The sequence below is a fragment of the Hyla sarda genome, chromosome 5 (assembly GCF_029499605.1).
Source record: "Hyla sarda isolate aHylSar1 chromosome 5, aHylSar1.hap1, whole genome shotgun sequence".
In the NCBI taxonomy this organism is placed as follows: domain Eukaryota; kingdom Metazoa; phylum Chordata; class Amphibia; order Anura; family Hylidae; genus Hyla; species Hyla sarda.
In genome coordinates, this window is record NC_079193.1 from 89,847,058 (window position 1) to 89,862,021 (window position 14,964).

Below are 14,964 nucleotides of genomic sequence, written 5' to 3' on the forward strand. Positions count from 1 at the left end.
TTTTAGGTAAAAAATATATATATATTTTTTTTACATATGCAAAAGTCGTGAATCACATGTAGGGTATTAAGGTTCACTTTACCCCTTGTTATGTTCCCTGAGGGGTCTAGTTTCCAAAATGGTATGCCATGTTTTTTTTTTTTTTTGCTGTCCTGGCACCATAGGGGCTTCCTAAATGCGGCATGCCCCCCAAAAACCATGTGGCCCTCTACTGCGCCCGCCCAACAATTAACATAGACATATGAGGTATGTGCTTACTCGAGAGAAATTGGGTTTCAAATACAAGTAAAAATTTTCTCCTTTTTACCCCTTGCAAAAATTCAAAAATTGGGTCTACAAGAACATGCGAGTGTAAAAAATGAAGATTTAGAATTTTCTCCTTCACTTTGCTGCTATTCCTGTGAAACACCTTAAGGGTTAATACACTTACTGAATGTCATTTTGAATACTTTGGGGGGTGCAGTTTTTATAATGGGGTCTTTAATGGGGTATTTCTAATATGAAGACCCTTCAAATCCACTTCAAAACTGAACTGGTCCCTGAAAAATAGTGAGTTTGAAAATTTTGTGAAAAATTTCAAAATTGCTGCTGAACTTTGAAGCCCTCTGGTGTCTTCCAAAACTAAAAACTCATACATTTTATGATTCAAACATAAAGTAGACATATTGTATATGTGAACCCAAAAAAAATATATTTTGAATACCCATTTTCCTTACAAGCACAGAGCTTCAAAGTTAGAAAAATGCTAAATTTTCTTTTTTTTCATCATATTTTGGGATTTTTCACCAAGAAAGGATGCAAGTTACCACAAAATTTTACCACTAAGTTAAAGTAGAATATGTCACGAAAAAACAGTCTCGGAATCAGAATGATAACTAAAAGCATTCCAGAGTTATTAATGTTTAAAGTGACAGTGGTCAGAATTGCAAAAAACGCTCCGGTCCTTAAGGTATAAAATGGCCTGGTCCTTAAGGGGTTAAGCAATGCTCAGTTGGTACTAAGGGGCCCAAAGTGTGCCAAGAACACACCACCACCACCAGCCTGAACCATTCATACAAGGCAGGATGGATCCATGCACTCATATTGTTTGCATATTGATGACCCTGCCATCTAAATATCACAGCTAGAATTGGAACTCCTCAGACCAGGCAATGTTCTTCCAGTCTTTCATTGTCCAATTTTGGGGAACCTGTGTGAATTGTTGCCTCAGTTTCCTGTTCTTAACTGACAGGAATGGCACCCGGTGTGGTCTTATACTGCTGTAGATCATCTGCTTTAAGGTTCGACATGTTTTTTCATTGAGATATAGTAGTCGCTCACTGGATATTTTCTCTTCTTCTATATCTGCAAACCATAGAGATGGTTTTGTGTAAAAATCCCAGGAGATCAGCAGTTTCTAAAGTACTCCGACCAGCCCGTCCGGCACCAAAAACCATAATCTATTTGTGGTAACTAACAATTGAACATGTGTACTTAATAAAGTAGCCAGTGAGTGTTAATATGGCAGAAGCTGTTTACATCTCTTAACCCCTTAAGGACATTAGATGTAAATATATGTTCTGGTGCCCTTGGGGGGGGGGGGGGGGGGGGGGATTTATGAAAAGCTGTGCTGAGGAAAAGTGGAGTAGTTGCCCAAATTAAACACATATGTATATTTTTTTTACTTATTTTAACTGCAGTCATTGAGCTTGGACTCCCATATTGTTTAGTGGATTAGGCAGTGGGAGTGACAGACAACAGAGGGTTGTAGTCAATGGAGAATATTCAGAACAAGGTCTTGTCACCAGTGGGGTACCTCAGGGATCTGTACTGGTTCCAATATTGTTTAATATCTTCATTAGTGATATTGCAAAAGGCCTTGATGGTAAGGTATGTGTTTTTGCTGATGACACAAAGATATGTAACAGGGTTTATGTTCCTGGAGGGATACGCCAAATGGAAAACTAGAAGAATGGTCAAAACTCTGGCATCTGAAATTTAATGTGGATAAGTGCAAGATAATGCACCTGGGGCATAAAAACCCTCGGGTAGAATATTTGACACAGCCCTGACCTCAGTATCTGAGAAAAGGGATTTAGGAGTAATTATTTCAGAAGACTTAAAGGCGTACTCCAGTGGAAAACTTGGAAAACTTTTCATTTTTTTTCTTTTTAAATCAACTGGTGCCAGAACATTCAACAGATTTGTAAATTACTTCTATTGAAAAATCTCAATCCTTCCAGTACTTATTGGCTGCTGAATACTACAGGAGAAATTATTTTATTTTTCTAACACAGAGCTGTCTGCTGACGACATGAGTACAGTGCTCTCTGCTGGAGAGAAAATCCCCATAGAAAACATATGCTGCTCTGAACAGTTCCTAAAATGGACAGAGATGTCTGCAGAGAGCACTGTGGTCATGATGTCAGCAGAGAGCACTGTGCTCCAAAAAGAGAATAATTTGCTCTGTAGTATTCAGCAGCTAATCAGTACTGGAAGGATTAAGATTTTTTAATAGAAGTAATTTACAAATCTGTTTAACTTTCAGGCACCAGTTGATTCCACTAGAGTACCCCTTTAACTATAGGAAGACAATGTAATAGAGCAGCAGGAAACGCTAGCAGAATGCTTGGATGTATAGGGAGAGGTATAAGCAGTAGAAAGAGAGAAGTGCTCATGCCGCTGTACAGAACACTGGTGAGACCTCACTTTTAGTATTGTGCGCAGTACTGGAGGCCATATCTCCAGAAGGATATAGATACTCTAGAGAGAGTTCAGAGAAGATACTAAACTAGTACATGGATTGCAGGATAAAACTTACCAGGAAAGGTTAAAGGACCTTAACATGTATAGCTTGGAAGAAAGAAGAGACAGAGGGGATATGATAGAGACTTTTAAATACAAAAAGGGAATCAACACGGTAAAGGAGGAGAGCAAATTTAAAAGAAGAAAAACTACCACAAGAGGACATAGTTTAAATTAGAGGGACAAAGGTTTCTGCAGTAATATAAGGAAGTATTACTTTACTGAGAGAGTAGTGGATGCATGGAATAGCCTTCCTGCAGAAGTGGTAGCTGCAAATACAGTGAAAGAGTTTAAGCATGCATGGGATAGGCATAAGGCGGGACCCCGCAATCTAACATCTTATCCCCTTTCCTTTCGATAGGAGGTAAGATATTTCCAGCAGACTACCCCTTTAAGGGGTTAAAGAGGACATCAAAATTTGTATACATGGCTGTAATTGTTGTCACCACTTCTGCCTGCTTCTAAGATGAGCCACCTCATTCTCATTCAATCAATCACTGACTGTGACAGAACATACTGTAACCAGTAAGGATGAGTCTCTAAAGCGGGGAAACCAGATGACATCAAGGAGCTGCGAGACATCAGGGGAGATGAGTCTGACTTATATTTTACTATCCAGCAATGTATTAAAAAAATGCATGTCCCTAGACAACCCCTTTAATCTGTATTGTATTGCTGTCTCCAGCAAACAGACTTGTAGTAAGTCAATATACTGTAGTCTGGACTAAAATTAAACAGTGCAAAAAAAACTATTAAAAACCACAACAAAGCTTTATTCCAGCAGATGAAAATAATCTAATTTCAGTTCATTTAAAATATGACAAAACTATATGTACAGAATGTTCGATATAAGTCTGAAAAACAAAGTAAAGCAATGCATGAAGGACCAGTGCATGATACGGTATTCCAACTTGCCAACATATGCATGTTTTTGACACCCTGCACATTTTGCCTGGTGTCATTGTCTAGATGTCCACAATTTCATTGTTGTCCATATATTGCCGCAGATTGCTGTACTTGGACTCTCCATTAGTACTTGAATCACTTGCAAGCTTGTCCTTGTTCCCAGGATTCATCATGTGTGCTCCCCTCCCAGTGATATAAGACTTCAAGAACTTGAAAAACTATATAAAAAGTCAGCATTTATTAAACAAAAATTAGTTTTTACTGATATTTTTATTTGTGGAAGACACATTGATCCAATAATTTTCAGATTTTTTTTTTTAATACCATATATATTTTTTGTGCCATTAAATGGGTTATCCAGCTTTAAAAAAAACTTCCTCAGGATAGCGGATACAGTGGTCCCTCAACATACGATGGTAATCCGTTCCAAAAGGACCATTGTTTGTTGAAACCATCGTATGTTGAGGGATCCGTGCAATGTAAAGTATAGGACAGTGGTCTATAACCTGTGGACCTCCAGATGTTGCAAAACTGCAACACCCAGCATGCCCGGACAGCCAACGGCTGTACGGGCATGCTGGGAGTTGTAGCTTTGCAACATCTGGAGGTCAGCAGGTTGAAGACCACTGGTATTGAAGGTTATACTCGCGTGTCCCCACCGCTCCGGACCGTCACCGCTGACCTGGATGTCGCCTTCCATCGCTGCCGCTGCGTCCCCGTGGTGTCCCCGATGCTCCGGCAAGGCCTCTGCTTCCCCGGCATCCTCTCTCTCTGTCGCCGCCATCACATCGCTACACACGCCGCTCCTATTGGATGACGGGACGGCGTGCGCAGCGACGTGATGATGACAATGAAGAGTGCCGACGATGCAGGGGATCCCGATCCCACCGGAGCCCTGAGGACAGGTAAGTGATCGTCAGCGGACCACACGGGGCACTGTAAACGGCTATCCGGTGGTAGCTGAAGCAGTCTGCGCTGCCGGATAGCCGTTTATGCGATGGCCCCGACATACAAAAGCATCGTATGTTGATGCTGCCTTCAACATGCCATCATATGTTGAAATGATCGTATGTCGGGGCCATCGTAGGTCGGGGGGGGGGGGGGGTTCACTGTAAGTGTCTAATAGCCTAGAGTTTGACTGCTGGGTAACCCCACCCCCCCTCATATTCTCCAGAACGGGGCCCGACTCTTTCCGCTGAGCGTCATTCTCCACCTTTCAAGATGAACTGGTGGGACATCGCTGTGGCCAGTGATTGAGTGTCCTATTACTGCTGACACTAGTACGTCTGGAAAGGTGGGGGCTAAAGTTCTCAGCGAGAAGGATCGGACCACATTCTAAAGATTATCCTTTATTCTGTTAATAGGGTATAAGTATTTTATTTACAAGTGGAATACACACAAACGTGTGTGTGTGTGTGTGTGTGTATGTATGTATATATATATATATATATATATATATATATATATATATATATATATACCGTATATACTCGAGTATAGGCCGAGTTTTTCAGCACGATTTTTCGTGCTGAAAACACCCCCCTCGGCTTATACTCGAGTGAACTCCCCCACCCGCAGTGGTCTTCAACCTGCGGACCTCCAGAGGTTTCAAAACTACAACTCCCAGCAAGCCCGGGCAGCCATCGGCTGTCCGGGCTTGCTGGGAGTTGTAGTTTTGAAACCTCCGGAGGTCCGCAGGTTGAAGACCACTGCGGCCTTCAACATCATCCAGCCCCCTCTCACCCCCTTTAGTTCTGAGTACTCACCTCCGCTCGGCGCTGGTCCGGTCCTGCAGGACTGTCCGGTGAGGAGGTGGTCCGGTGGGATAGTGTTCCGGGCTGCTATCTTCACCGGGGAGGCCTCTTCTAAGCGCTTCGGGCCCGGCCTCAGAATAGTCACGTTGCCGTGACAACGACGCAGAGGTGCGTTCATTGCCAACGTAATTCTGCGTCATTGTCAAGGCAACGCCTCTATTCCGGGCCGGAAGCGCGGAGAAGAGGCGCCCCCGGTGAAGATAGCAGCCCGGACCACCTCCTCACCGGACCACCTCCTCACCGGACAGCCCTGCAGGACCGGACCAGCGCCGAGCGGAGGTGAGTACTCAGAACTAAAGGGGGTGAGAGGGGGCTGGATGATGTTGAAGGCCGCAGTGGTCTTCAACCTGCGGACCTCCGGAGGTTTCAAAACTACAACTCCCAGCAAGCCCGGACAGCCGATGGCTGCCCGGGCTTGCTGGGAGTTGTAGTTTTGAAACCTCTGGAGGTCCGCAGGTTGAAGACCACTGAGGGCGAATGATAAGAGGATGATGAAGGGGGGGTGTGGGGATGATGAAAGGGGGTGGGGATGATGAAGGGGGGGTGTGGGATGATAAAGGGATGATGAAGGGGGATGTGTGGGATGATGACAAGGGGATGATGAAGGGGGGATGTGTGGGATGATAAGGGGATGATGAAGGGGGGATGTGCGGGATGATAAGGGGATGATGAAGGGGGGATGTGTGGGATGATGACAAGGGGATGATGAAGGGGGGATGTGTGGGATGATAAGGGGATGATGAAGGGGGGATGTGTGGGATGATAAGAGGATGATGAAGGGGGGATGTGTGGGATGATGACAAGGGGATGATGATGAGGATGTTAATGACGGGTCTGGATGATGACAGGGGGGGATGATGATGAGGATGTTAATGACGGGTCTGGATGATGACATGGGGGGATGAGGTATTTCCCACCCTAGGCTTATACTCGAGTCAATAACTTTTCCTGGGATTTTGGGTTGAAATTAGGGGTCTCGGCTTATACTCGGGTCGGCTTATACTCGAGTATATACGAGATATATATATATATATATATATATATATATATATATATATATATATATATATGTATGTATTTGCAAGTGGCATGTTTCTTGCAAAAACATAATAGGAAAATAAAAAAACAAACAAAAAACTGGGGCAATCATACCACGTTTAACTTGTTTGAAAGGAAACCTGGATTATACATGGCTTTTCAGGGAGACTCTTATGACATTATATTTACAAATGGTATTATTTCACCTACTGAGCAACCCCCCCCCCACACACACACACACACACACACACACACACATAAAAAAATTGAAGAATAAAAATTTAAATTTTAGCAAACCACAATATAGAGAAAGCAGTAGAGAGAAATGGTATGGTCTATGGTCCTCGCAGCTAGTAGACTCGTGTAGGTGTACCTATGGCTGTTACATGATGGCTTGTTGCATGATTGTCATTCAAGAGGTGCAGTAGCATATATTGGCTATTTGCTTGTCTTCTAAATTCAAAGTGGTTACCCCAAAATTACAACTCATTACCATCCATAGGTTAGGTGGTAAGTGTCTGATTGGTGGGGGTATGGTGAATTGAATATGCAGTTCTCTATTCAGACACTGGAACTGCGGAAGAAAACAAAGTATAGTCCTCGGCTATCTTCCTTAGTAACATTAAGATTGAATGGAGTGGGAGTGCGCATACTTAACTGCCTATCCTGGGGGCAAGCGGAAAGTCGTCCTCTTGTGATAAGATTTGGTGCACTGGGGGGGGGTTTCTAATCCCCAAGTACACTGTTACACCTACCCTGCAGGTCCAGTGAGAACGCCCCCTAATAAATCTGAATAAACTTCCTCCTCAGCTGCTATGTCCTGTGAAATCCCATGCTTGCTCAACTCACCAGTTTCAGTGTAATATACCAAAAGTCTAATGTGTATGGGGGCAGCTCAACTGACATGTTTGATATCTGTGTTGTGTAGATCAGTTGTGGCTCTTACGTGTCTTTTTCCAACACTTTTGGGAATGAGCACATTTGGTAATGGTCTACAGTCTCATCTTCTACTCTGCTGGTTGACTGTTTCCAGGCAGGAAAGCATACTATTAATAAATCGGATGCCATCAGTTATAATAATACAAATGATTTTCCCCAAGAATTACTGTTTATTAGATTCTGTATGATTCCATCAAAAAGCCAGGTTATGAGTGTTGTAGATTTGTGCAATATGTAATATGGCCATATGCATTAGCTCTTAAACAAAAGGGATACTGTGATTACATGTAATATTTTCGGAATATCTTCCCCTTAGTCCTGGTGGAATCTCTGTTTGTTTTTTGTTTTTTAAGCAATCTTGGTAATAAAAGTAAATTATGAAATCTAAACACTTGCCTTGAAATAAAACAATCCATAAATTCATATTATTGTTATATCAGGGTAAGTGATAGTGGGAAATCCATGATGACTCTTTGTCATAATTTGACTTACCACATATTTTAAATTTGCACTGCATGTTTACTTTCTGTGCAAAATAATGACTTCATGATGTACTTGTGTGTATTCATTTAAATTTCACCCATTTTGCTTCTACTGTACCCTGCTGTGGATTTTCCATCAATCCGGACGGCAGCAAATCTACTATGTGTTAATTTACCATAGTCTCCCTTCACATGACCATTAATAAATATTTACATAACATTGTCAATCCTTTGTAAATTAAATAACATACACTATAGACTTTTATTCACCTTGCTGCAAACTTTAAGAACAGGAGAGTGTCTTTTTTGTTGATGTATTTAGCAAATAGAGCATTGGGTAACCTGAATATAACTGTATCAAGTTCTTTACTGTAAAAAGGTTTATAGGTTTATGCAGTATTGCATCCTCCGCATGTGAACAAGAATGTTCCTAATAACTGTCAGTGCTAGAGATGAGCGAACTTATAGTAAATTCGATTCGTCACGAACTTCTCGGCTCGGCAGTTGATAACTTTTCCTGCATAAATTAGTTCAGCTTTCCGGTGCTCCGGTGGGCTGGAAAAGGTGGATACAGTCCTAGGAGACTCTTTCCTAGGACTGTATCCACCTTTTCCAGCCCACTGGAGCACCTGAAGGCTGAACGAATTTACGCAGGAAAATTCATCAACTGCCGAGCCGAGAAGTTCGTGAGGAATCAAATTTACTGTAAGTTCTCTCATCTCTAGTCAGTGCTAAAAAAAAGAATTGCAACGAAAACACAACGTACATGTGAATGTTGCAGAACTTTTAGAACTTTTGTGTATAATCTTCTATTATGTTAGTGTATAATCTTCTATTATGTGTGGTCTCCTTACATCAATACCAGGAGACTGCTTCTTGTCACATACACTTTGCTTGATGCATTAGCTACACAATCTTAGTAAATACTAATGCAGTCTCTCACATCGGTTCTCATGGTCCAGTTTATAATAAGCTCTTAGGCTACTCTACTTAGAACTACAGTTAAGCAAGTTAAGCAATTCTTGTTTAAGCCTATCAACCATTTGTGTAATAATAAAAGTATAGGGCATCAATCCTTCATACTGTCACTTCTTCATCTTATATTGACCACTGATTGATTGATTGATCGTTGCTGCTCTCTTTCTCTACACATATGTTAAAATGTATAAACACAATGCATATAAAGCAGCATAAAGCATAAAACATAAAGCAACAGGCACACATCACAACCAAGCATGTATAAAGAATATTACCAAATCCCTGTTGTATGGATTTCCCAAGGATTTCCATTCCCTTTCTTGGGAGGACTGAGCTGCTATGCTTGCAATAAGTAGAGATAGTATATAGGCTGCTACAACATGAGTTTCTTTCATCCTAATAAAATAGGAAAAATGTACACAGATATGTAAATTTAAGGTATGACATAAAATGTAGAGAAGTAAAAAACATGTAGATTTTCTGTGCGTAGTTAATAAGAGATGAAACAACCCATCTTACCTTCTGTAAAGCAGCAGCTGTGCCTGTATGTCCAGTGCTGCCTCCTTGTCATCCGCTCCACAGAGTGACAGCCAGATTCTCTGACTCAATTTATATGTCTTAATGACAATACGCTTCCCACACTGGAGTTGTGTGCAGATGAGCAGGATCAGTTGACCGGCTTTGTTCACCCACAAATGGAGCTGCAATTAGAGCCCTTTGAGATTATTTTTCATGAGTAAGAGGGAAGAAAAAAAAAAGAAAAGGCTGAAGAATAAAGCTAAGTTTTCTGAAATGTCTTATTTGATAAACTTTGAGAGGCCACTTGTGTTTGGAGAGGTGCTTCACTCTTACGTCATAGATGTCCTCTTCAGAGATGTGTCGTTAAAAAAAAAAAAAACATAAGATTAGAAGGGTTGTTATAATTTATTAATTTCAGTCATTTTCATGTAAGGAGAAAGCGTGTATTTATAACTTTAACCCCCTGCTGATGTCTACCCATAGGCATTAGCAACACAATATTAAAAGGAATCATGAAGGACCAGGGATGATTTCCCAACAGTATGTTATTGCAAAAAGACTGAAATATGTCATGTAAATTTGGTGGTTTTTGGTGTATGACATAAATAGTATATATAAAGGTATTTGTGGTTACAAGGGAATTGTTCATCTACATGTACTTCTACACCTATAATATAGACTTTGTTTTTTGGAAGTCACAATACAGGCTAGCTGGCATTCATTAGCCTTAAAGAAAATCTGTCACCTGCACTAACCTGTCGGTAACACTGATGACAACGGTACTTACCTTGTCCCGTTCCGTGCAGGGGATCTCTGGTAATCTTCTCCGTTGGCTTAAGCTCCAGGCCCAGCTTGGGGCACGGGCGGAGCTTAGTGACATCACCGCTGCTGTTCTCCAGCCGCAAGACCAAGCAGAGAGCAGCAGCAGTGACGGCACTAAGCTACGCCCATGCCCCAAGCCGCTGCTGCTCTCTGCTGGGTCCCGCTGCTAGAGAACAGCAGCGGTGATGTCACTAAGCTCCGCCCGTGCCCCAACCCGGGCCCAAAGCTTAAGCTAACGGAGAAGATTACTGTAGATCCCCTGCAGGAACGGGACAAGGTAAGTACCGTTGTCATCATTGTCACCTGCACTTTGTGTCGGTATCAACAGGTTAGTGCAGGTGACACTGGTGACAGATTTCCTTTATGTGCATGTGTTTTGGCATTTTTTTAATATATACCCCATATTTTATTACCTTGTCTACACTGCAACTACAATCCTAGTAATTACTTTGAGAGACTCTAGTATTCCCAGCAGGGGAGCAGCTAGAAACCACAGGGCCCCGATGCAAAAAATTGCTCTGGGCCCCCCTACCCTCCACTTCCCGGACAACCCCCTTACCCGGCCTTGGATATCACATATCAGTGACTACAGCACTGATGGGACACAGCCAGTGTCAATACACAATGATATCAGTGACTTACAGGCAGGGCCAGACTGGGACCAAAAATAGGCCCGGGCATTTTAGAATAAGCAGCCTTTTTTTTTATGGAAGTTCGACTGCTGGGACCCCCACCGATCACCTTGGTTTAACCCCTTAAGGACCAATACAAATAAACCTGTACGCCCCTGAAAGACCAGGCCTGTTTTTTCAAATCGGGGATGTCTGTCTTTATTAGAGAATAACTCTGGTAACGTTTTGCCAATCACGATAATTCTGACATTGTTTTTTTGTCACAAGTTGTCCTTCATGTACATAGTAAAAGTAAGGCGATATGATTTGTATTTTTTTTTTTTTTACAATGTAAAAAATCATGAAATTTTTTTTAAAAAATTAAGATTTTTTGCTATTTTAACACTAATAGGTTGCATATATTTATACATACTGACCAAATAGTTTATGAAACTTATACTTTCAGATGTCTACTTTATTTTGACGTCATTTTTTTGTTTTAAATTAGTTAGAAGCCTAACAATTTAACTTGAAATTTAGAAAATTTAGAAAATTTGAAAAGTACATCTTTTTTGTGTGCTATGCAAGGTTTGCAGAAATTAAAAGGTAGTAGAACATAGGAACACCCCCCAAATGACCCCATTTTAAAAACTAGACCCCTCAAGGTATTTGCTAGGGGTACAGTGAGTATTTTAGCACCATAGTTTGTTGGCAGAAATTATTACAAAGTCAGTGTTAAAAATTCAAAATTTGCAATTTTTCACAAATGCATCATTTGGGGGGCATATTTTTTGTACATCACTTCTGATATTGAAAGAAATGCACCCTATATTTTATTTATATATTACCTACAGAGCCCAAAAGGCTAATAATAATCAAACAACCTACACAATTAGCCCAAACTTATGTTCAAAAATTTAATCTTTATTATGAATACAAAACAGGTAGAAAGGAATCATCCGAAACACGTGTCGAGGTCGCAGGAGTATCACTGGGAGGCTGTCAGCATGTCACAACTAGGTAAAGTGTTTTGAGACATTGTTCTATTATACGCTGACCAAACCTATACTGTAGGATTGTGCTATTGGCAATATATGTGATATTGTACTTGTCCCAGAGATACCCTGCTCAGCTTTTTGTTGGGGATTTTTTAAGGGTGGGCTATATTTTATTTAGCTGCTTGTCCCATGTTCGGAAATACCCCCGCTTTGGCCATATATGGTTCCTTGGCCGCGTGGTAGGACTTAGAAGGAGAGGAGCGCCATTTGGCTTTCAGGGCAGAACAGTACCCCCACCCCCACAAGTGACCCCATTTATATACCGCACCCCTACAAGTTATTGGCTGGACCAGGGAGCTCTCAGATTGGTCCTTGGTCGGCTGGCAGTATAACGCGTCTGTCTGTGACAGTTAAGGCTCCTGATGGATATATCCGCCATGTTGTGGGAATAAGCACCCGCTCATGGCGAATATATCCATCACTGCTGCGGCTGGGTAGCTCAGTGTGTCCACTCATGACTGCTGGTGGGAAATCCGCTGCTATGAGTGGACACACAAAGCTACCCAGCCGCAGCAGGGAGCTCCTTACCGTGACTGCTGCATAATGTGTAGGATCACATGGTGGACATCCGCAGCATATTACATGCTGCGGATGTCCCCCAATGCGATCCTACACATTATGCATTTTTTTTATTAGATTAATTTAATAAATGTATTTTTAATATAATAAATATATATATATATATATATATATATATATATATATATATATATATATATATATATATATATATTTTTTTTTTTTTTTTTTTTTTTACACTTTTATTATTTTTATTTATTTTTACACTTTTATTTATTTATTTATTTTTTACACTTTTTAATGCTTTGGAATACTTAGTATTCCAAAGCATTGCAGTTATATGCTGCCTGCCAGTTTTCACTAGCAGGCTGCATATCAGGACGGGCCTCAGGCACGTCCTACAGGCAATACCCAGGGAAGACCTGGGGGTCTTTGTAGGACCCCCGGCTGCCCAGGTATGCAGCAGCACCCCGCGATGCTCCGGGGTGCTGCAGGAGAGACAGAGGGAGCCCCCTCCCTCTGTCAGAACTCCTTACAGCGCGCGGTCACTTCTGACCGTGGCTGTAAGGGTTAAACTGTCGGGAGTGAAGTGAACTTCACTCCCGGCAGTGCGGAAGGCCCCGGCCAGCCGCGGCCACACACAGCACCCTGCGATCGCGATGCGGGGTGCTGCAGAGGAGACAGAGGGAGCTCCCTCCCTCTGTCATAACACTTACAGCCCGCGGTCACTTCCGACCGCGGCTGTAAGGGTTAAAACTGCCGGGACCGAAGTTTACTTCGGTCCTGGCAGTGCAGCAGGGTCCCGGCTGTGTGATACAGCCGAGTCCCTGCCGCGATCTTGTGGGTGCACTGGGCAGCACCCACGAGAATAATGGACGAGTATAGACGTCCAGGTGCGGGAACGCCCGCCAACCTGGACGTCTATACTCGTCCGTGGTCGTTATCGGGTTAAATGGCTCTCCAGCTGTTGCAAAGCTACAATTCCTAACATGTCTGGAGAGCCTCATGTATGTTGGGAGTTGTAGTTTTGTAATAGCTGCAGAGTCACAGATTGGAGTACAGTGTCACCCATCATCACTGTGGAACTTACAAGTGACTACACTCTGATGGGACACTCAGGAGAATACACAATGATATCAGTGACCTGAGTGACGTCTTCTCTGTTGTCTTTCCTTTTCTTTTTCATCTGGTCCAGATGCCATGTCTTCTTCCATCTTCTCTGTAGAGTCTGACGTCCGCCCATTGGTTTCTTCACTTTGTCAGCAGATACCTATTCTCTGTATGAAGACAATAATCATTATAACCCTGCTAAATACCATACCCGCTAAATATAATACTGCCACACACTGTACCCCCTGAATATAATACTGCCACACACTGTACACCCTGAATATAATACTGCCACCCACTGTACCCCCTGAATATACTACTGCCACACACTTTATCCTCTGAATATAATAGTGCCACCTACTGTACACACTGAATATAATACTGCAACACACAGTACCCTCTAAATGTAACCTGCCAGAAAATGTGCTCCCTGAATATAATACTGCCATACACTGTTCCCTCTGAAAAAAATACTGCCACAGACAGTACCCTCTGAATATAATACTGCCACAGACAGTACCCTCTGAATATAATACTGCTACAGACAGTACCCTCTGAATATAATACTGCCACACACTGTACCCTCTAAATATAATACTGCCACACACTGTACCCTCTGAATATAAAACTGCCACACACTGTACCCCCTGAATATAATACTGCCACACACTGTACCCCCTGAATATAATACTGGCACACACTGTTCCCTCTGAATATAATACTGCCACACACTGTACCCTCTGAATATAATATTGCTACACACTGTGCCCTCTAAATATAATACTACCACACACTGTGCCCTCAGAAAATACTACCACACTGCGCCCTCTGAATATAATACTACCACACACTGTACCCTCAGAAAATACTACCACACTGCGCCCTCTGAATATAATACTACCACACACTGTGCCCTCAGAAAATACAAACACACTGCGCCTTCTGAATATACTACTACCACACATTGCACACTCTGAATATAATACTACCACACACTGTGCCCACTGAATATAATACTACCACACACTTTGCCCACTGAATATAATACTACCACACATTTCGCACTCTGAATATAATACTATCACACACTGCATCCTCTGAATATAATACTACCACACACTGTGCTCTCTGAATATAATACGGCTACACACTGTGCCCTCTTAATATAATATTACCACACACTGTGCCCTCAGAAAATACTATCACACTGCACCCTCTGAATATAATACTACCACACACTACCCTCTGAATATAATACTACCACAAACTGTACCCTCTATAATACTACCACACACTGTGCCCATTGAATATAATACTACCACACATTGCACACTCTGAATATAATACAACCAAACACTGCACCCTCTGATTATAATATACTACC

At 42.0% G+C, this 14,964-nt stretch overlaps 1 protein-coding gene across 1 annotated transcript in view; it reads right to left on the reverse strand.

Moving 5' to 3' along the window:
* Positions 1–3,542: 3,542 nt before the first annotated feature.
* LOC130274532 (uncharacterized) overlaps positions 3,543–14,964 on the reverse strand; it is a 34,215-nt gene continuing 22,793 nt past the window's right edge. Inside the window, exons 2-4 of the mRNA XM_056522968.1 lie at positions 9,461–9,642; positions 9,217–9,337; positions 3,543–3,908 (exon numbers count right to left, since the gene is read on the reverse strand). Of these exons, the coding sequence (XP_056378943.1) occupies positions 3,750–3,908; positions 9,217–9,337; positions 9,461–9,642 (462 nt within the window). The 3' untranslated portion in view covers positions 3,543–3,749. The remainder of the gene's footprint in view (positions 3,909–9,216; positions 9,338–9,460; positions 9,643–14,964) is intronic.